The 24,517-nt window shown below is 38.8% G+C and overlaps 1 protein-coding gene across 6 annotated transcripts in view; it reads right to left on the minus strand.

The window, feature by feature from the left end:
• Positions 1 to 24,517, minus strand: part of LOC132098956 (ankyrin repeat and sterile alpha motif domain-containing protein 1B-like) — a 173,137-nt gene that overhangs the window by 75,772 nt on the left and 72,848 nt on the right. For all 6 annotated transcript variants that reach the window (XM_059505281.1, XM_059505276.1, XM_059505275.1 and 3 more), the window contains one exon: positions 12,725 to 12,861. In XM_059505281.1, the coding sequence (XP_059361264.1) occupies positions 12,725 to 12,861 (137 nt within the window). The remainder of the gene's footprint in view (positions 1 to 12,724; positions 12,862 to 24,517) is intronic.

The raw sequence follows: 24,517 nt of genomic DNA on the forward strand, positions 1-24,517 counted from the left end.
AGACTCTTAACGGGCGATAAAAAAAATAATGGCCGTTACAGGGATTTTTTTTTTTTTCTTTTTATGAAGCTTCTCAATGGAAACCTCGACAAGATGCACGCCTGTTTCACACATACTCCATCTGCAGTGCGTGTGCAGTCCGTGTGCGTTTCGTATGTGGTGCTGAAGCAGCACGGACTCATTATCATTGTGCTTTCACACAGGACGCGTTTGCAGTCCGCTACGTGAACGATCGCTGCACTGCTGCAGACGCAACTCTCCTGAAACGCACTGACGGACCGCAACCACGTGAATGATGGAATCCGTTAACATGGGTGCGTAAAAAAAATACGAAACGCATACGCACTGCAGACTGTCACGTTTATGAACTTTCTGTTTCCATTTTTGGTCTTCCTCTTCTTGTTTTAGTTAATTGATTGATCCTCACCTGTCCCCAGTTCCCTCATCACCTGTGTGTTTAAATACCTGGTCTGTTTAGTTCTCCCTGGTCTGTTTGTTGAGTGTTGATATCGTTATGTAAATGTGTCTAAGCTGTATGTAAGTGTAAACCTGAATGTTAATGGTGTTATTTGTTATATTGTCTTGTTAATATAGTCTGTACCTCCTTCGTCATCAGTAAACTCCTTATTTGTTCCAGATCCTCTTCTCTCACTTTGTTTTACGTTTAGCACTACCATAATCTGTAACAGAATCACGGACCCACAACAGTGTAGTTAATTTAACGGCGTTTTTTCTTTCAATTATTTATTTATTTTTTCTCCTCTCCCGGAATGGCCATCCCAGCAGTCCGTCTCCTGTGCCTGGAGCAACTGGACCTTTCGCTGGAGGACCATACCAAGGACTTTTTAGATCTGGCTTGCCTTACCCACTTCCCCGACCGGAGTAAGGCACGCCTACCAGCGAACGGTCCCCGAGAGGATTTCGCCGCTTTCGTGGAGTGGGTGCTGGAGAAAAATGGATCTTCGTGGACCATCAGCACCGCCGAAGAGGATATCTCCAGCCCCACTCCCGACCCAGAGACCAGCCAGCAACCATCAAGCCACACGGAGCCAGAGCCCACCGCAGCCGCAGAGCCCGAGCCAATTCAGGACGTCGAGAGCGCGACTGACCAGGTGTGTGAGCCGGCAACACCGTGCATCGTGGGAGTCCTAGTGGAGATCCAGAGTGTGGAGGAACGCCCTGCCCACACTTCCACAACTGAGGGTGAGCTGTATCCGGTCTCGGAAAATATGGTGCAACTTCTGGATCTTATGGACTGGACAATGGAGGTAATCCCTAATGGCACTTTTCCACTACACAGTACCAGCTCGCCTCGGCTCTGTTTGGTTTTCCACTGTGTAAAAGTTGTACCTGTACCGGCTTCCAGGTACTTTTTTTCGTACCACCTCCGGCGAGGTTCCAAGCGAGCTGGAGGCGAGCTGAGGCGATACTTTAATGTGACGTGAAAACACAGCAGACTGCTGATTGGTCAGAGAGAATCGTCACTATTCACTGCGTCATCATTACACACGCCAGCAATAGTATCCAGATAGTATCCAGAATAACCCGCCATTTTTAAAAAGTTTGGCCAGAGATTGCGTGATATATACAATATATCCCGAGGATCAAAAACAACATGCACTCGATTTCCTCCATTGTCCTGTGTGTGTGGGTAGCGGGTGTGTGTCGCGTAGAAGATTACGTCACGGCAGTTTCCTGCAGCGTCGCTATGACAACCAGGTACTATTGTGGAGGTACTATCTGCAATGGAAAACGGAGCGAAAAGCGAGCCGAGCCGAGTCGTGCTGGTACTGGTAATGGAAAAGCGCCATAATTTTCCTGTTTCTCCGCTGGTTCCGTCCAGCCCTGATCCCCCTGTATACCCTCTCCGTCTCCCACTCCTACCTCCTCCAGTCAGTTCCTATGCCCCATTTCCGCTGGTTCTGCCCAGCCATGAATTTTCTGTTTCTCCGCTGGTTCCGCCCAGCCCTGAATTTTCTGTTTCTCCGCTGGTTCCGTCCAGCCCTGAATTTTCTGTTTCTCCACTGGTTCCGCCCAGCCCTGAGTTTTCTGTTTTTCCGCTGGTTCCGCCCAGCCCTGAATTTTCTGTTTCTCCGCTGGTTCCGCCCAGCCCTCAATTTTCTGTTTCTCCACTGGTTCCGCCCAGCCCTGAATTTTCTGTTTCTCAGCTGGTTCCGCCCAGCCCTGAATTTTCTGTTTCTCCGCTGGTTCCGCTCAGCCCTGAGCTTTCTGTTTCTCCGCTGGTTCCGTCCAGCCCTAAATTTCCTGTGTCTCTGCTGGTTCCGCCCAGCTCTGAGCTTTCTGTTTCTCCACTGGTTCCATCCAGCCCTAAATTTCCTGTGTCTCCGCTGGTTCCGCCCAGCTCTGAACTTCCTGTGTCTCCGCTGGTTCCGCCCAGCTCTGAACTTCCTGTGTCTCCGCTGGTACCGCCCAGCTCTGAACTTCCTGTGTCTCCGCTGGTACCGCCCAGCTCTGAACTTCCTGTGTCTCCGCTGGTACCGCCCAGCTCTGAATTTCCTGTGTCTCCTGTGTTCCCTCCCAGCCTCCCTCTCTCACCTCCTCCTCGACCTGCCAGTTCCCCTGCTCCACTTCCGCTGGTTCCGTCCAGCCCTGATCCTCCTGTGTTTCCTCCCATCCTTCCTCTCTCTCCTCCTCCTAGACCAGCCAGTTCATCGACCTCATCGCCCCCTGGTGTCGTCGGCCCCTTCACCATGGCTCCTCCCGCCGTCGACTCCACTGTGGATCTCCGTCCTGGCTGGTCTCTGGTGGACCATCTGGCTCCTCCTGCTCCGGGCTCCTCCCTGGCTCCTCCCTCCATCCACTCCGCCCTGGTCCCTACCTCCATGCTCCCTCGTCACCTGCTCTTTGCCTGCTCCTCGCCCGCCTCCAGAGCCCCCACCCTCCCTCCGCTGGTATTCCTCTTGCGGTGCGAGGACGCACCGTTCCGGGAGGGGGCGAACTGTCACGTTTATGAACTTTCTGTTTCCATTTTTGGTCTTCCTCTTCTTGTTTTAGTTAATTGATTGATCTTCACCTGTGTGTTTAAATACCTGGTCTGTTTAGTTCTCCCTGGTCCATGATTGTTGTTTGTTGAATGTTGATATCGTTATGTAAATGTGTCTAAGCTGTATGTAAGTGTAAACCTGAATGTTAATGCTGTTATTTGTTATACTGTCTTGTTAATATAGTCTGTACCTCCTTCGTCATCAGTAAACTCCTTATTTGTTCTAGATCCTCTTCTCTCACTTTGTTTTACGTTTAGCACTACCATAATCTGTAACACAGACGGATTATGTGTGAAACAGGCGTAAGGTTGTTTGCACCTTGTGCAATTTTAAATTAGTTTAGCTTTCTCAAGCACTTTGTGATGCATTTTGGAAACAGGAGATGAGCCCCTGGTCTAATGCACCACCTGGCTTGAGAAACCCGTGCTAAAAGACTTACTTTTAGTCATTATTTTATTTGAGCCATTTTAATCTAGATTAATTCCAATATTACAGTGAGATTAATCTAGATTAAAAAAAATGATCTATGCCCACCACTAATATATATATATATATATATATATATATATCTTTCTTTCTTTCTTTTTTCATTTTCTGCCTTTGCTTATATTTTTATATTTCAATTTGTGTAACGATTTCTAACTATGTTTTGTATTTATTTTGTATTATTCTCTTGGTTTGATTCCTCTGTTTGTATTTGCTCATTTTCTGCAAGGTGACTTTGATTATTATTATTTACTATTATTATTGATAATATTATTAATACTAATATTATTACTACTACTACTAGTAGTAGTGTTAGCTTACTGTTGATTGGCTGGTGTTTTATCGCCATGCCAGCTTACTTAGCTTTTGGATGTTGAAATAAATATTGAAAAAAAAAAATTAAAACCTTTATCAGTTTGGTTTAGTTATAACAGATTCAAGGTTGACTCTGTTAAAAAAGTATTTAAGCGTAATATAATTCCCTTAGAGTGCTTACACCACTTGTTTCTTGTCAAACACACTTTGTGTCAGGAACCGCTGCTAATGAACCTGTTACTCACATACATACACATACTTGCAGTCTCACACCATGCACTCCTAATGAGTCTGTCATGGCTGACTGTAGTTAAATTACAAAAACAAAACAAGTCTGTTTGTCAAACACACCCACTGTCTCCTCTAATAATGTTGTACAGAAGTCTCACACATACACACACACTGTAACAGACTCACCCATTGTGTTTTTCCCCGGGGTGAAGATCAGAGAGAATGAACAGGATGCACACCTGCTTTACTTACACGTGCACGTGTGTGGCTGTATGTTAGCTCACTTGATTACGTTTGCCCATTTTTCAGAGAACGAGAAGAGAAAAATTGTGAGCTAATTTATGGATGGTAATTATGATAATTATTCAGTGGGCACTGGGATCGCAGGGCAATAAATGCTACTAATGTCACATGTAGTGTTGTCACGGTACCAAAATTTCAGTATTAGGTACCGATACCAGTGAAAATCCACGGTTCTCGGTACCAATTTCGGTACCAAAGCAAAACTAATTAAATTAAAAAAATCTAATTAAAAAAAAATCTTTTTAGCACTAAAAATAAAACCAATGCCATTCTTTATACTTATTTACAATTGTGTTTAAAGTTTTTCTACAAGTTATATAATTATGAAAAACAGTAAACAAGTTTCACCCAAATTTAATTTGTCTTTTAATTTATGAAATTTAAACACATTTTATTTCTGGTAAATAAAGGGGATTTTCTATTAAAATTAAAACATGTATGAAATATTGTGATTTATTTCTTTAAAAAATAAAGTTTTATAAATGTTTTCAACAGTAGTAGCAGTATCACATAGATTTTACTGAATAATAGTAATATTTCTAGCACAATGCCTTTATGTAAAAATGAACTTTTAGGCCAAATGAATGCATATTTGTCATTTTAACTGAACTTAAAACTGGTGGTGATGCTTAAGATATTTTTGGTCATTGATGGTTTCTGTAAAAAAAAATAGTAATAGATCATATTAATTATTATTCATTAATTATTATTAAAAGATAATACTACTACTAATTCTACTATCATACTAATGTATATCCAATGCACTATGAATTGATGAGCTGCTGGGTTCATGAATATTAATCACGTTGTCTGCGTTCGGTCAAACTGATTTGCTGAAATCAAAACAGAGACGGTACTAAATCAGCGCCAGCCAATGAAATTGCCATTTGCGCATTAGCTCCGCCCACTACCGGAGAAACCGGTATGTCTTCTGCTTGTTCAAAAATGAATATGAATAATTCTAAATGAACTCCATTACAGGAAAATACAATAAAGAATAGTTTACATATAGCGTGTCGATTCAGCGTGGTAAGACTCTCGCTCTCTCTCTCTTTTGCATGTGTGAGAAACTGAAAAGATCGCTTGATGGAGAGAGAACTCTGAAGCTCAGATGCTGAAATTAATGCAAGCGTCATGCGCTTCGGTCTATGTAGTAAACAAACGCGCACGTCTCTGTCATTCATTAATTCACACAGAGACGCGCAGAACACGGATTCATATTTCAAGAAACATTTGCGGCTTAACATTTACAGATACTGGTCCATATGGAGATTTGGTTTGATTAATTTATGCTAACTTTGACAAATTCTATGACTGTCCATATTAAAATGTAAGTTTCATTTTCATGACTGGATTTTGAGATTCCGTCCTCATTTTCTGCTTCGCGGAAATCATAGCACTGAACCAGGTTTGAACGGGACCTCGGTACTACCGGTACTTCAAGAAACCTGGTACCGTCACATTTCAATTTTTTTAGTACCGACTTGGTACCGAAGTACCGGGTCTTTTGACAACACTAGTCACATGACTGTTTCACCTTTCAGTGGGGCATTCAGCACATTCAGGAATGAAATTCTGTCAATGCATATGCAGATCACATTCATCTCAAATTTCTGAGCAAGACTTTATAATTATGGAGAAATCATTCAGCGCTGATTTTATATGCTCATCTGGTTCAGGAAATACTGTCACACTGAGTGAAAAAGTGTTGATCTAGAAGGATCTCGGGATGAATCTCATGAGTAACAGTAAGAAACAGTAAGAACGTGTTCAGATCAAATTCTCATTACCATAATGCGTAAAGGCGGGCGTACACGGTGGAATTCGGATGGTCGGAAGATCGTATGTCCACGCACACGGCACGAGTGAGTTTATCTGAAAATCGTACGGACGAGATGATATACGACACGATTTTACAACCTGCGAATTCCAGAAGCAATCGCACGAAGTTGATAGACGCGGTTGACTTGAAGCACCGCTGCACGCACAGAAGGTATGACATTAAAGTACCGCGAGAGCGCTAAGAGAGCACACATATCCAGTGCATTTGAATCGCTCTCGCGGTACTTTGATGTCATACAGGTGATGTCATTCTGTGCAGCGCTGCTTCAAGTCGAACGCGCCTAATATAACTGCTCTCCCTCTCTCATAAAAACTGCATATAAAATATTGATACAAGCCGTGACTGTTTCCTACACGTACATGTTATTTTTCAGCAATAGGAAACCGGGACGTTTGGTCACCCTGTGTGTGTGTGTGTTCTTGTAGGTTTATAAATATCCGAAATAGGTATTACAATGTAAATATTGTTTGTGAGGACAATTCCTGTGCCCTCGTAAACCAAATGGCTTTAAAAAAATACTATACGGTGTTTAATAGAAATTTTAAACATGCATTTTCCGTAATGGATAGAGGTAGTGTATGGGGATATACAGTATAGAATACCGTTACGTCTATGGAGAGTCCCTGTAAACTACATATGCGTGTGTGAGAAAGAGAGAGAGAGAGAGAGAGAAAGAGAAATAAAAAGCATGGTACACGTTGCTGGAAACATCATACAGCGCTCGCTGTTCCTGTCAGACTTCAGCGAGTTTATCCTCCTGGTCAATAGTCCACATTCGCTGTGGCGCTGCCGTCTTCGTCTTTCTTATTCTGTGGTTTTCCTAGTTCGTGATTGGTCAACTTCAGATAAATCAACAAATCGCCTCGTTCAACCGCACACATGTCACGAATTAAAACCGATAGCTCACGAACTTTTTAGACATGTTTAAAAATGATCGGGAGGTCGGGAAGTGCTTAAGCCACTCTGCTCGGCTCGTAATTCATCACAAATGATACGAGCCGCGACCATACGAGCATACGCGTTTTCCACACGATTGAAAAAAATCGCATGCGAACTCGTACGACAGCAAAAATCGCACCGTGTATGCCCACCTTAACACTCTCATAATGCTTTTTCATATTACAATAACGCAGTGGTTCTCATTAAGGAGGCAAACTTAAAATTATTCAAATATATTAATGAAAATCTAACCAATTTAAACTACATGAACACATAGAATCAGAATCTTGAAAGCTCTGGAATCACAAAATGTAACAATTTGGTTGATCCAATCAGAAGCTTTCACTTTTATAGTGAGAAAGCCATCACACTAGTGTGGATGTGAATTTGAAAGTGCACCAATAAGTCACATGAAAACGTAGCCTGTTTTCAAGGCTGGTTATATTACTGAGTGCCGGAAGCAGTTTATTCCTCCAGTTAAAGATACAGATTGAGATGTTGAACAACCTTGATGTGTAAAGCAACACTATCAACATTCCTCTTGCTCGCCCTCCATCTCACACATAAACACACACACACTTAACACACACACCCTCACTCACTTCAAAACAACTCTCGTTTCCATGACAACGGAGGCAAAGCTGCAAGAACAGGAGCACCGCAATAACAACAACATTATCAAATATAGAGCTCCTGTTGCTAAAAAAAAAAGACAGCAGGGACACACTTGGCAAAGGGGGAGGAATTTTATTACAAAATAAGACGCCTTAAAGCACAAATCAAACCGACTGCAGGGTATACGTAACAACACCTTTTATCGTTAAATGATCCTTAAACCAGCAACACCAGAAGAAATCATTGGAAATTAACAGAACAGTTCTACCAAAATAACATTGTCACCATTTACCTCAGTACCCGAACCTGTATAAATTGACAATTCATGTACTGAAAAGAGCAGCATGAATATTCTGGTAAATTTCTTCTTTTGTGTTTCATGGAAAGAAGTAAAATAAAATCATTTGGAGAACATTATTATTTTCAAAGGAAATAAAAAGAGAGCAAGACATTAACTAAACATATTCAAGCAAAGTGTTCAAGAAAAGGTAAGGGGAGTTATGGTGCTTCATGCTGGGTTTGTTCGAATCACAAGAAGCACTACATGATATTAGCATCATTAGCATGACAAACTCAAAACTCAAGGGGCAGAGGGCATGAAATATTCAATCTGCATCATTTAGCTTGTCACCATTTCATCAGTGGTGATACAGTTTAATCGCCAAAGGGGTTCTCAACATCCAGCTGGTTCATGAAATTATCTTTTATTTCTGAATTGCTATTAAAGAGAAAATGCAGAATATGTTATGACCACAGGGGTTTGAGAGCCTACAGGAAGATTTCACCAGAAGACACACAGCACAAGGTCACTGATGAGTGTGTGTGGGATGCACTTTTAGCTCACTCACAGTGCAAACACACACATTTGATCACACTGCCAATTAAACAATTCTTAATTTAAACTCTCTAAGTACACACCCACGAACACTTGAAAGGTTAATGAAAGGCAGAAAAGGACACATCATGATGTCATGACCCTCTCCAACCATCCACTCCAATGGCAGCAAGTTGGTTGCTTTAACAGCTCTTCTAACACACAATTTTAATTTCACAACAGTTGTGAGGGAGAGCTAGCAGGTCGGTGGCTGTACGAGTCCTCTGTACTGTGTGAATTCAGCCCTGCAGTTCACATCAAGAGGCATTTTGACAACTTTGACTATCTCACTCTCTCATCAGAGGCTGATATGCTCTCTTCTAAAAGACTGATGTCTTCTATGCCGCATTCGTTTTTTGCAGTAATGTCTGTTATTAAAATATACAAAAGCTATGGAGACACTCATTATGAACATGAACGCTAAATGCACCCTGAACTTCTTTTAGCTCAGAGACATGATTTTGCATAGTTGAGTACACATAATTTTTCTACAACTGAATACAATTGTTTTCATAGATTAACAAAACTACTGCAGAATCTGTATATAAATGATAGATAGACAGACAGATTTTTTTTTAATGACAGCTCCGTTTCGTCTCTAGAGACACGTTCTTTCTTTGCGCTTACAATTTCTGCCATGTAAATAGCAAATTGGCCATGGCACGAGTGCAACTACCTCTTAAAGGGAATGGGAGATGACACTCTGATTGGTTTATTGTACGTTACACCCAAAAAACACCCATTATGTATTAAGAGAATAGGTACAACCTGTTTAGACCATGCACATGAGCACGTAGACCATTTTCCCGTTGTTAAACTAGTATAAGAGGATTCGGACACGCCCTGAATGTACCTGTGCCATGCACTTTAGACCATGTGCTTAGATTGTATGTTGGTATTTTCAGGTTTGTTGATCTGAATATCAGAGATATTTGCTCAGTTGCGACAGGTTTATATTTTATTACTCTTTCCCAAGCAACCTAAATGTGAAAGCACACACTTAAGAATAAGGTCATGCAGTCTTTAGGTCAGCTGTGCTCGTGTGTGTGTGTGTGTGTGTGTGTGTGTGTGTGTGTGTGTGTGTGTGTGTGTGTGTGTACACATCTGATTTAGGATCAAGAGGATTTTCTGTCCCCACTACAGCTCAAGAGCTCCTACTGTCCACATTCATACACACAAAAGAACACTGTGTAATTCTACTTTTCTACAAAGGCTAATTACATTTTTTTTTTATTGAATTACGCATTGTCCTCTGCCAGGCAGTTGCAGATCGGGAATCAATTCTTGACCAGAAAGCCATCTTAAACAGAGATTAAATCAGGTAAAACCATTGTTGTAGTGTCCAAAAACACATTTTCAAATTCTACACTACAGCTCTGCTCCAAGGCCTACTGTAGTAAGCTGCCTGCTGCCTGTGCTGTCTGCATAGACATCTACCTTCTAAGACAGCATCCTAACCAGAATGGAACATTCTCATAACATTCAAAATGCTCTGTCTTTTAATGCTTAATAGGAGATTTTTGCAAAATCTACTGGAATCAAATCATTCCAAAGTTACCATACCATGTTCCTAAGCTAACTAACCCAAACCCTAATAATATATGCATAGACTACAAAGCAGACACAAATATTGAGTTAAATGTTTTAGTTTTGGATTAAATGGGTTAAATCTTGAATGTCTTACTGTTCAAGTTTGTAGTTTGATTGTCCCTTAGATTTTGACCAAAAGAATGCATCATAATTATGCAGTCATTAGGTAGGCAGCTCCCTTGGTTTTGGAATAGAGTTTAAATCTGTAGAATAGAATAGAATAGAATAGAATAGAGTCTTATGATTGCATGCCTATGTGGCCTAAAAATTCTAGAATGCATCTAGAATGCTCAATAGGTTTGGAACAGACTTAATAAAAGTAATATAATATAGAATAGAATAGAATAGAATAGAATGTCTATTTGTCTTATGAAAGTATGTGAATAAAAATGGCTGCCTAAAATGCTGCCTAGCTTTCTAGGTTGTGGAAAATATCTTAGAATAGAATAGAATAAAATAGAATAGAATAGAATAAAATAGAATAGAATAGAATATTTACCACATTATTCAGGCCAGTTTAATGACAGGTTTAATAACACAAAGTCACCGTAGGAGCATCTGAATTTTTAAGTAAAGATCTCGCTAAAGTAACCTGAGGTTAAGTTTCTTGCTGAATGACGACAGCTCAAAGACCAGACCTTTCAGGGTTTGAACCTACAACTTTTCATTTACCAGCCCAGGTTATTAACTCCTGGGTAACATCCCTTTATGAATGGACACTTCATCAATGGTGCAGCTAGAGGCAAACGATCCCTCATCAGTCTCTTTCTCCCAGGGGAACCAGAAGCACACCTGGATATGCTGTAGAGCCTATGATTAACAGACGTGACTAGACTCCTCTTTGCTGTGCATCAAGTAAATGAGGAGCTCGATCGGCCCATCAGTGTGCCGAAGCCCTCGTCAGCTCTGATGGAAGCCCACTTCAGTGATGGTGAGTGCTGTGTGATGATTTAGCTACCACTAATACAGACTGCTGTGTCATACATGCCGTGTTTTGATGCCATGTGGCGCAACAGGTTTTATAACCCACATTTAGCAGAATTCAGATTTCATTTGGTACATTTGCATACATAGCTTGGCGGCGGGCTCTATTTTGGAATAATAACTGGCTGGTTGTAGATTAGCACTATTCTGAAGTTTTCTGCAGAAGAAACTTAATCTAAAATGACAATTAAAAGGCATAAAATAATACACATGACTTATAAACCACCAGTGAAAAACAGACTGAACTTAGTAGCTATAAAGCACAGTTTGAAGTTAATTAATTAATTAAATCAATCTTTAGGAAAGTGCACTGTATACATCATGTGCCCAACTGTGGCATTGTGGAGTTCGTTGTTGGAGACAGTGGGGGAGAATGTGCACAGTTGTGGCTCATTCTAATCCTGTGGGCGCTCAGCATGCAAGCACCACTGCCTGAAAGAGGGCCAGCACAGATAAACGAGGGATTTTGATCGACTGAAAAGAGGACAAACATGACTCTGATAGGATGTACCGAGCACTCTGACGGGGATGAAAAGGGGCCCATTCACACTCTTCTAACATAATAATAAGTCACAGAGAGCAGGAAACCAACAGATAGAAAGAGACTTTGCAGAAAAGAGACAACATCATATAAAGTGGCCTTAAACAGATAACCTCAGTCACATGTGCATTAGATAGAATCCAGTTTAATCAGACTCTATTTTCACTGATATAGCACAATATTCAGCCTAATTTGCAAGGTCAGCGCTATTCTCACAATTAAATGTGCCACAAGAACCACACATAAAAATTAGGTGGTACACAGAATTGAGTTTTTACAAAAATATGTTTATGAACATTTTATAGCAATCCTGCCAGCTGTAATTAATCAAATGCCGATTAAATGGATATAGACAAATGTGCCGTGCAAACTGCATTCATGATATGTCTCTATCATTTCTTTTGCGTGCATTAATTATGACATATCAATGGTAGTGAATGACCTTCTACACACAGAAAAAAAAATGTGTAGGACTTTGAATTTGGAGTAGAAAAAGACATTTTTACATTTTGTAATTTAGAATTATAAATTACAGTTTATAATATTCATATAATTATATTTCTTGTTAAAGATACTCCAATAATCTCATACCACTTGGTTTGATAATGCAATTTTTTTTATTGTTCTTTTCAATTTTTTGTTTTTTGCAACACTACAGCTTGATCTTACTATACTGCAACTGATGATAATAATAATAAAAAGAGTGAAAATGAGGATGACCTGGGACAATTGCATATCAAAGCATGAAGAGAATCCGCCCATCAGGCATGTGCATATTTATAATAGCCGTATAATTAAGATGAAGAATGCTTAAATCTATCGTAGTAGATTTAAGACAGTATTGCTCTTGTGTGTGTGACTCCCACACACAGATGCTGTGATAGTTACAGCCAGACTATGCTTTATCTAAAAGAGCACCATTAACCTTAAGAGCAGAACAACATAATAGACTCTGTGTGCATGTGTGTTCCTGTATGTGTGTGCATGTGTGTTTGTACCTGGGGGCGGATTACTCTCTCGATGTTCCTCAGGGCTGTATCAGGTGAAGGAGGGGAGCAGTCAGGAGTCAGGCCTTTAAAGCCATCACCATGGTTCCCTTGCTCTGCATCACTGACCGACACATGTGAGAAGTGGCCTTCAGAAAGACAAAGTACAGAGAGATTGAGGTAGGGTGAAATTAAAACCACATGATTCATACATTAAAAACAATAAGCCTGAAGTGAATTCTAGGACAGAATTGGGCAGATAAATGTCTTCCCGCCATTGATTCTAAAGTCATTGGCAAGAAGTACTACTTATGGAAAGAAACTAAAAGATGCAGAAATTCAATGAAAGCACATCTAGCAGTAGTTGGAAAAGACTCTGAAGGAGTCCTGTGTGTCTTCAATGCTAATGAAATTGTTGAACACTGAGCATCTCATTCAGAGCCTTTGCACCAGTACCACTCTGAAAACCAGTGTGATACACACAATTTAATCACATCATTGTTTTTTTTTATTCTGTTTTTAGCATGTTTTGCAGCAATATTCTAAGTTATATATACAAGTTTTTGTCAATATGTCAACTTTTGTCAACCCATACCTTAGTTTGTAAGAAATATTCAACAAAATCAGACACTAACAAATTCCAACAAATACCAACAAACTCCATCAGATACCAATAATCTCCAAACAACAGCAACAAATACCATCAAACTCCAGCAAACACCAACAAACTCCAACCAGCAAACTCCATCAGATACAGTATCAACAAACTCCATCCAACAAACTCCATCAGATACCAATAAATTTAACCCAACATCAAAAAATACCAACAAACTCCATCAGATACCAATAAACACCAACAAACTCCATCAGATAGTAATAAACTCCAATCAACAGCAGCAAATACCATCAAACTCCAGCAAACACCAACAAACTCCAACCAACAAACTCCATCAGATACCAATAAACTCCAACCAACAGCAACAAACACCATCACACTCCAGCAAATGCCAACAAACTCCATCAGATACCATGAATGATAGCAATCATTCAGTAGAGTAAATATCAAAGCTCAATGGTTTTAACATCTGACACCATTACTGTACCATGGAACCACCATTTTACTTTTTAAGAGAAGCTTGATTTGTACAAAGTCATAGCTTCTGTTGTATTGTTCTCAAACCTGTGAGAAAAAAAGCCTAACAATAAATGTAAAAACAATTGTGTATTAACAATATAAGTAACACTGTAAGACCTAATACCTTAGATCAGTACAACACGCTGTGTGTGTTTGTACAGTATCTGAGTGTTTTGGTTTTAAGACACACAATCTGAAAATAGCACGTGTACTGTATATACATTCACACACTGCAGAGTAGGAGTGGGATCGCATTATCGTCTGAGCAGATTTCCCTTGAGTGGGATCACTCTCTATGAATGAGGGATGAAACAGAGGAAAAGAGAAAGGAAGAGCAGAACGAGGTGAAGGGTGGGTTACACTCTGAATCCCCACCAAATTACAGAGAATCCTTCCCATCAATCACACACAGCTCATACTGTATGAGAGCTACGCTGTTCAGAAACAGTAACAGCATCCCATTAGGTGCAATCTCTCTTTATCCAGTCCTGCATGAAGGAATGCGGAAAACAGTATGGCATGATTATGTTAGCTCTAAACGAGTGACTACCGAGTGAGTCAATAAGCCCTAAGGCATTCATGCGGACAAAATCAGAGACAAATCCAAGCTGCACTTATTTATTCAACACCCTCCTCATCTTCCTTTCCTTCTGTTTTTCAAATCAGTTGATTGCCAACTAAAAGACAGGAGATGAGCAACAAGATCTGCAATAGTCAAAACAGTAAAAAGCATCATATTCCCCTCTATCCCACCAGAAAAGGAGTTGATCTGAGAAGCAAATCAATCAGTGTAAAAATGTTGCTGCAATTACATATAACAGCTTAAAATTAGTTGAGATAACTTAAATATCAAACTCAAGTTAACTGGACTTATTTTAAGCCAAGCACGAACACTAATTCTTTTAAGGTAAAGTAGCACATTATTACTTATTCTAATATTGTATGCTAAGTAGTGTTGTCAAAAGACCCGGTACTTCGGTACCAAGTCGGTACTAAAAAAAATTTAATGTGACGGTACCAGGTTTCTTTAAGTACCGGTAGTACCGAGGTCCCGTTCAAACCCGGTTCAGTGCTATGATTTCCGCGAAGCAGAAAACGAGGACAGAATCTCAAAATCCAGTCATGAAAATGAAACTTACATTTTAATATGGACAGTCATAGAATTTGTCAAAGTTAGCATAAATTAATCAAATCAAATCTCCATATGGACCAGTATCTGTAAATGTTAAGCCGCAAAAGTTGTTTGAAATGAATCTATGGAAGTAAAATAATGACTTATGTCTTTGAAACAAAAAAGCATGCTGAATAGCACTATCTGAAAAAATAATGCATTGAATTAACAGTACTTGCATTTTAATGCCTTGTATTTCCAGGGCTTGCATCTTTAGGTCCTGAAATTTAATATAGTTGTTCGTTTAAGCTGTGAATAATTTAATTAAAAATATTTCACACACCTTTTCATAATTAAAAAATCAATAATTCATATTCACGTTCCAGAATTCACTTCCAAAATATTCAATCGGTTAAAAAATACGATGTATAATATTCGACAGACAAATTTCGGTCCATTTTATTTCACTTTCCAAATTCGCTTCCACAAATTCAGTGGTTAAAATTCGGCAGATAATTCGCCCTTTCACATCCGGGAGCTGCAGGAATAGCAGTAGAGCACTGAGGAATGATCTCCATCCGCTGTCAGTCGCTCACCAGCAGGTGGTGCAAGCGGCTGTTAAATAAGACCAAAGCAACAGGTGGATTAAGTAATGCAGTTACAAAAACTGATCTGCAGAAATTAAGCAAGCGCTAAGCAGAAGTTTTGATTATCGGGGCAAGGGGAAAAGCTGATTGTGCGTATGTTTATTTCAAAATCTTTGCTGTTACCAAGTAAGCAGCATTCAAATGAGATTATAATGGTGTTTTACCCAACGCTGAAGTACAGAACTAACATTACATCTAAGGAAGACATATATTGCTTTCGGTTGTTTAGTTCAGCGGTTCTCAATTCCAGTCCTCGCGCCCCACTGCTCTGCATATTTTGCACGTTTCTCTTTGTTAACACACCTGATTCAGATAATCAGCTCGTTAGAAATGAACTCCGTGCATGAACTGTTTTTCAAATGTTCATTGCTCCCTACTCTCTGAGCAGGGGAAATCTGTTGAAGTTTACCTCACATCGAAACATTCATTCACTGATTTGTGCTGTGCAGCGTCTTTAAACATGGAAAACTGTGACATCATATACCTCTGTAAATCAATACAATTTAAATTCACGTCTTGCACACTTCAATGCACTTTGATTGGAACATATAGCTACGTTCACTTCGAACTGGAATCATGGCTGAATATCCTGTGATGTCCTTTTCGCAGGGCATTTATGTTCGAATAGAACAAATGTCTGAAGCGCTAAGAGAAACGTTCAAAATGTGCAGAGCAGTGGGGCGCGAGGACTGCAATTGAGAACCGCTGGTTTAGTTTCCGTAACTTTGTGTCATGGCTTGTGCGTCGCTGTGCTGTAATACTGGGGATCCCCTCACGTCACACTCCAGGATTCCCCAATGACGAGTAACGCTTCTCAATCAATTAATACTGTGATATAAGACCTCAGATCTCAGAATACATTTTATTGATGATTATGCAAACTATATAGACAGTTAAGCAGATGTAAAATATGAACGAACGTTCAAGGTTTCATGCGGTTTCCCTTAGAAATCTGTTAAAGAAAAGAAAACACATTACGTGGCTCAGCGCACTAACAGTGACAGCGATTAAAAGACAAAACTCACATCTTACTGATGATGCAAACTATATACAGACAGATGAGGATATGAATGCAAGTTACGGAACCAGAAAAACTGCATGTTATATGTATATATATATATATATATATATATATATATATATATATATATTAATATATATATATATATATATATATATATATATATATATATATATATATATATATATATATATATAAAACATTAACGCCTTTTATTGCCTCAAGATATTAAATTATTAAATTCGGCATCTAATTAATACAATATATTACTGTATATTATGTACATTTAAGCAGATGAGCCTCACAAACCACAAAGATTCACCAAATTTAACCTTTTTTTTTCGTAATAGGAAAACCAAGCGCAATAGTTTTATGTTTGATATTTGCCTAAGATCCTATAGGGACCGTCTGCAAATTTACCTCAAAACGGAACGTAGTACAATAATACAGTAAATTCAAATTAATCAGTTTACAATAAATTAATTATTTACTCATACTGACTAAATATATATGGCCAATAACTTATTTCTTTTTATATGGACACTACACAAATATTTTTTTATATTTCAGTCAGTGGAATTGTCAGATGGTCCCTTGGGTGCGGTAGCGCGTCAATAATTTCTTCAGTTTAAATTTTCAGAATTAATATACCTAGATTGTTTTTAACTCATTTTTTTATGTTAATATAAATTGGTTGCATATTGTTAAAACTAATCATGGTTGATATCTTTGTGGGACTGTCGACTTTATAGATCAGTGGTAATGGAAATCAATTATAAAGAAAATGCAGCGCATTTGATTCTTTTTGACCCCATTTGCTTGCCTGTATATAGTTTGCATAATCATCAATAAAATGTATTCTGAGATCTGAGGTCTTATATCACAGTATTAATTGATTGAGAAGCGTTACTCGTCATTGGGGAATCCTGGAGTGTGACGTGAGGGGATCCCCAGTATTACAGCACAGCGACGCACAAGCCATGACACAAAGTTAGGCAAACTAAACAACCGAAAGCAATATGTGTCTTCCTTAGATGTAATGTTAGTTCTGTACTTCAGCGTTGGGTAAAACACCATTATAATCTCCTTTGAATGCTGCTTACTTGGTAACAGCAAAGATGTTGAAATAAACATACGCACAATCAGCTTTTCCACATGCCCCGATAATCAAAACTTCTGTTTAGCGCTTGCTTAATTTCTGCAGATCAGTTTTTGTAACTGCATTACTTAATCCACCTGTTGCTTTGGTCTTATTTAACAGCCGCTTGCACCACCTGCTGGTGAGCGACTGACAGCGGATGGAGATCATTCCTCAGTGCTCTACTGCTATTCCTGCAGCTCCCGGATGTGAAAGGGCGGATTATCTGCCGAATTTTAACCACTGAATTTGTGGAAGCGAATTTGGAAAGTGAAATAAAATGGACCGAAATTTGCCTGTCGAATATTATACATCGTATTTTTTAACCGATTGAATATTTTGGAAGTGAATTCTGGAACGTGAATATGAATTATTGATTTTTTTAATTATGAAAAGGTGTGTGAAATATTTTGAATTGAAATATTCACAGCTTAAACGAACAACTATATAAAATTTCAGGACCTAACAATGCAAGCCCTGGAAATTCAAGGCATTAAAATGCAAGTACTGGTAATGAAATGCATTATTTTTCAGTTAGTGCTATTCAGCATGCTTTTTTGTTTCAAAGAAATAAGTCATTATTTTACTTTCATATGAATCCGTGTTCTGCGCGTCTCTGTGTGAATTAATGAATGGCAGAGACGTGCGCGTTTGTTTACTACGCAGACTGAAGCACATGACGCTTGCATTAATTTCAGCATCTGAGCTTCAGAGTTCTCTCTCCATCAAGCGATCTGAACTTTTCAGTTCATCTCAATGGATGCACAGCGCACCTGTATTTGATGCTCTGTAAACTGTTTGTGAAGGCGCACGACTCACCGTTGCTTTACTGATAGCGCTGTTTCTCACACATGCAAAGAGAGAGAGAGCGATAGTCTTACCACGCTGAATCGACACGCTATATGTAAACTATTCTTTGTTGTCTTCTCCTGTCAAAATAATGGAGTTCATTTAGAATTATTCATATTCATTTTCGAACAAGCAGAAGACATACCGGTTTCTCCGGTAGTGGGTGGAGCTAATGCGCAAATGGCGATTTCATTGGCTGGCGCTGATCTCTTACCGTCCCTGTTTTGATTTCAGCAAATCATTTTGACCAAACGCAGACAACGTGATAAATATTCATGAACCCAGCAGCTCATCAATTCATAGTGCATTGTATATACATTAGTATGATAGTATAATTAGTAGTAGTATTATCTTTTAATAATAATTAATATGATTTATTACTATTTTTTTACAGAAACCCTCAATGACCAAAAATATCTTACGCATCACCACCAGTCTTAAATTCAGTTAAAATGACAAATATGCATTCATTAGGCCTAAAAGTTAATTTTTACATAAAGGCATTGTGCTAGAAATATTACTATTATTTAGTAAAATCTATGTGATACTGCTACTACTGTTGAAAAAATGTATTAAACTGTATTTTTTAAAGAAATAAATCACAATATTTCTTCCATGTTTTAATTTTAATAGCAAATCCCCTTTATTAACCAAAAATAAAATGTGTTTAAATTTCATAAAAGACAAATTAAATTTGGGTGAAACTTGTTTACTGTTTTTCATAATTATATAACTTGTAGAAAAACTTTAAACACAATTGTAAATAAGTATAAAGAATGGCATTGGTTTTACTTTTAGTGCTAAAAAGTTCTTTTTTTAATTAGCATATTTTTGTGTATTGCTTTGGTACCGAAATTGGTACCGAGAACCGTGGATATTCACTGGTATCGGTACCGAATACTGAAATTTTGGTACCGTGACAACACTAATGCTAAGTTCTGACAACTAATCACAGCAATCCATTTTACAATGTTCTTATAAAGTGTCATATAAACTAGATCAGCTGATTCATCGCAAAGATCTTAAAAGAGTGATTCTTACGAACTCTCATGATGAAAAAGAGCTATGATTTTAAATAAATAATGACTTGTATTTCTATCCACTGGAAGACTTTATAGTACACACGTCATAGGGAACATATGTCAGCCTTATACTCTTAAAATTGTATGATAAAATGATATTCTGTATTCATGGTGAACTCTGAGCAGACTAATGAATTACAGAAATACAACTAATTCAGTTGGGTCCAAATGGACACGCACTTCTATACACGGCTCGTTTCTTCCCCTCACACACCAGTGTCATGAATACTGACAAGCTCTGCTTCTCTAGTATGCAAATGAAGGCAGAATATTCATGAACCACTAAACTGAGCGCCGTTAATAATTGAAACAAAATGGCAGGCTCGATTGTCGCTTGCACACATTTTATATTTGTACTTTCTTTATCAACGCCTGTCAGAGTCCCATTTAAAACAATGTTCATGGTGGATCAAAACACTCATCCTCGCTGGGGGGATCGTACGAATGCATGTGGGAAAGGGAGATCCAAACGGAGCTGGTGGGAAACAGTGTGACTGTCAAAACTGCTCGCAGCTGTTTTTGTGATAACAGCGGGCGGCTCTGGGACTGCGGTAGGAAGCTCAGTGGGGCTTGACCCTGTTGGTAATGGGCAGGAAGCTGGGGATGAACTCGACTTGTGTTTTGCTCTTTCAGCCATTAGCCATTAACCTCTACGGAGCTGCAGTATTGAGGGAGAAATGAGGCATGTAGGAGCCATGGGAACACACAGACTCTTCTGATACAGATGCTAAAAGATTAGCAGGCCATTACACCAACTGCACAGAAATATGGATATCCAAACATATTATTATATACAGTTTTGGTGGCACAACTACCAAATTTAATGATGCAACTGCCAGAGATGCTTGTACTATATTGTACATTTTAGACTGACTGATGGATTTACTGAATGAAACCCTGCCTGGAACACCTGGGTACTTCCAGAGAATATAAAAGTACATAAAATAAATTTTGTATGCATTTTAAATAAAGTAACTTTACTTAAAGTAAGTAAAGTTGAATTTGTGGAATTTATTTATATTTATTTATGCCCTTCATTACATTTCTGATTAAAATCTAATAAATTAAATAAAAAAATTATGGTGAATTAAATATTATATATATATATATATTTTTTTTCACCCACAAAGCATTTTTTTTTATATAATTCTTGTGTCGACTTTGCCTTCTTTCAAACTTACAGACTTGTTCATTTAAGTTAAAAAAGATAATAATAATTTTAAAAAAGGAAGAGGAAGAAAAGGGGGGACTGACAGAAGATATGGACATAGAAGAGATAAACAGGAAAAGACACAGGAAAGCAGCTGTAACAGGACTTATGCTGAGCCACGTCTTGATTCTTTCCATTCTTTAAATCCTGTTTTTGACAAGCTGTCAACTTAAAAAATCCTCAGCAAATCCCACACAGTCAGTCTGATCGTGAAACAGAACACAATGCTATTGCAAAAACTGGCTGGAAATGGTTACTTAGATGCAGGGCCGTAGCTGGGGTCAGTGGGGCCCCGGGGCAGGTTGTACCAGTGGGCCCTGTTTGAAAGTGTTTAATTTGTATGTTCGTTCTGTTTATTTGTTTGTGCTATTTACACAGTGTTTAAGTTTTTTCAAGTTTGTAAGTGTTTAAATGTAAAATAGCACTGTAAAAATTAAATATACAGTCAAACCAAAATTTATTCAGACACCTTCAACATTTCTCACATTATCAGTTTATTTGCTAAAGTTTTGAAAATGTTAATAAAATATGACAAAAACTCAAGAGTTAAACTGTCAGAACAAATTCATCTTGATAATATCAGAAAACTTTTATATAAAGATATGTAATGGATTACAATCAAACAAAACTTCAGACAACTGTCAATACTTTGTTGGAAAATTACCGAGCAATGATTAATTGCTGTGGTGTGAAAAGGTTGTATTAGCAATTCCGGAAAAAAAAAACACGTAAGCAAAACATGGTCAGGTCAAATTGTCTGAATAAATTTTGGTCCCAAATATATCTTTATTAATTATTTTTATCAATTTCACTAGTAGTAAACTGTATGAAATTTTTTGGGGTATAATATGTCACAGTTCGCTTTATGTCGTGACATTTGCCAAGTATGGTAACCCATACTTGGAATTGGTGCTCTGCATTTAACCCATCCAAGTGCACACACACAGCAGTGAGAAGTGAACACACTGTGAACACCCAGAGCAGTGGACCGGTATATCCAGCACCCAGTGAGCAACTGGGGGTCAGTGCCTTGCTCAAGGGCAATTCAGTCATGGGCATTGAGGGTGGAAGAGAGCACTGTTCATTCACTCCCTCCCACCTACAACTCCTGCCAGCACCGAGAACCTGCAGCCTTCGGGTTACAAGTCCAACTCTCTAACTATTAGGCCACAGCTGCCCCTCTTATTTTGCTAAACTCACTTACATATATTAATTGATAGTGTCCTGCACGTACTAGAAAAAAAATCTATATTTCTTTATTTCATTTAAATTTTTTCATTTTTCTTTCATTGGATTAACATTACAGCAGCTAGAAGCTAAATTAGGCATGGTCACTTTAAGAGACAATGAATGCATCCAATATTATACACATACAATTTTTTTCTCAACTGTTTACTTTCACTTAAGACATAACTGACGGTTTTTTCGAACATACTATCCAAGATGGGTATTTTCACATATTTTATATATATTTGTCGGTAGTACGGTACAAGAGCAAAAACAGACAAATTTGGTGTTCAAGTGTTTTGAGACGCCTCTCTCTGCATGAGTCCTGAACACCAGAACACCACCAGTGCTGAATTGGGCTCTTGCACATCCTTTTCTGTTTGTTTAAACTGTGATTTGTTTTTGTTCGCTCAGGTGCAGGAGCAACTTAAAGGAGAACTTCGCAAAGGAGAGCTCGGTTCAGTGTTGCTGTCAGTGAGACACAGCTCTCTCTCCGCGTGCACACCGAGCACAGCGTGCGAGTAACCAGCTACTCAGTTCAGCTTTTCCGCGTCTTGTGTTTGAATGGTTTAAACTCTTTTGAATGGTTAAATTGGCAAAGCTTAATAACACGTGAAAATGATACACTTTCGTGACGACACGCAGCAGCGTTCTGTTAACTGTCCTGATCGTCTTTGTAGGTTGGCCTCAGCCAGACGGTTGAGATCGCCGGGGGCCCCCCCTTGGCCGTGGGCCCCTATAATCGTCACCACCTTTCACCCCACTAGCGACTGCCCTGCTTAGATGACACCTAAAGGACGACAGCACAGAATACTCCGCTAACTAGTGTCCTTAATTGTTGCCTGTTGCGCTTAAAAGTTATCTTTCATGATCATGCTTGATGATCTTTTCATTTTAAACCCATATTGCTTTAGTTTTCAGCTTGAGAACAGCTCTTACCAAGTATTTCACAACTGCTTTGCTGGTTGCAAGTCATTATTTACCAGTTATAGTTAACATTCTTGCACAGACTCGTACAGGATATGACCTAGAGAGGTGAACTATGAGCACATATTTCTGTTTCTCTTATTATAGCCTTTAGGCAGGGTCAAAAACTTGATTTAAAGTTAACATGAAATAAAAAATTGTCCTTGAATTTATTCAACCCAACACAGTGATTATCCCATTACACAGTAATATGCAAGCATTTCTATTTATCCTCGGACATACCGGTGTGAGTGTTTTGATTGGTCCTGTGCTTTACTGCAGCATGAAACTGCAGTGTTTTGATTATAATCAGGCAGAGAAAAAAGTTCTGCAAGCTGTAATTTCATGCTTGTGGAGATACCGAGATGCCAAAAATAGAGCTGGTCAAAATCCACAAATGTTCACTCAAACAGAGGGGTAAAGTACAGTAACACAGGAAATAGTTTAATAAAACACACACTCTCGCTTACACACACACACAGAAAAAGTGGAGTCCTGCCGGACAGAGCCACTACATAAATTGAGTGGTCTGAGAGATAAACACTGCTGCGGCTGCATCAGGTGTGAATCACTGGCCTACAGGCAACACGGCTCACTGCGTCTCCATGACAACTCGCAGGTGACTCACCAACCTCTCTGGGTAAGGCTAAAGCTGTTTCTACGACAACCCTAACCCTTACCGCAGGAATGATGCCAGAGGAACGAACTGCGGCAGACGCCATAGCATCCCAGCAATACACTCATCTACTTAAACACTACCACAAGAGGAGGAGCTATATGGGCCCAATGCTCTGTGTTTGTCAAAAACTATTGCATGGACAGCTTATTTGGGAAGTATTTATAATATGTAATTTTTAATAATATTATCAGAATCCTGAGCCTGAATTTTTTCCGGGGGAAGGGCGGGGAGTACGTGCAAAGTATGCAATGACTGTGGCGAATTTAACATTTGAAAGGATACTATGGCAAAGTTATTGCTTTCTTTATTCAAATTAATTTTCTTTTTCATGAATATATGTTTGACCTGAAGAATGAAAGCTGCACCATACACTTGGAAAATAATGAGCTATATCACCGCTTATCAACACTAGGGGTGTGACAATACAGAGAGATAAGATAAAATACAGTTACTTGGTTCACTAGAACGTGACAGAATTGTTATACTATTTTTAAGAAATTTTCAGTGACAAATTATTTGTCCTTTTATTACAAAAAGTAAAACAATGCAGATATTTTAACTAACTAGTTACTCCCCAACACTGCTCCTGTGTTGGCAAATGTTTATTAATGATTTACGATAATGCACACTTTTTTCAGATGAATCTTAATTCAAATTCACAGCAGAGGAAGAGCCCCTTTCACACATACAGTCTTCACTGGTAAATTACCGGTATGTTACCATTAATAGATCATGTGTGA

Source organism: Carassius carassius, chromosome 22 (genome assembly GCF_963082965.1).
Source record: "Carassius carassius chromosome 22, fCarCar2.1, whole genome shotgun sequence".
NCBI lineage: Eukaryota > Metazoa > Chordata > Actinopteri > Cypriniformes > Cyprinidae > Carassius > Carassius carassius.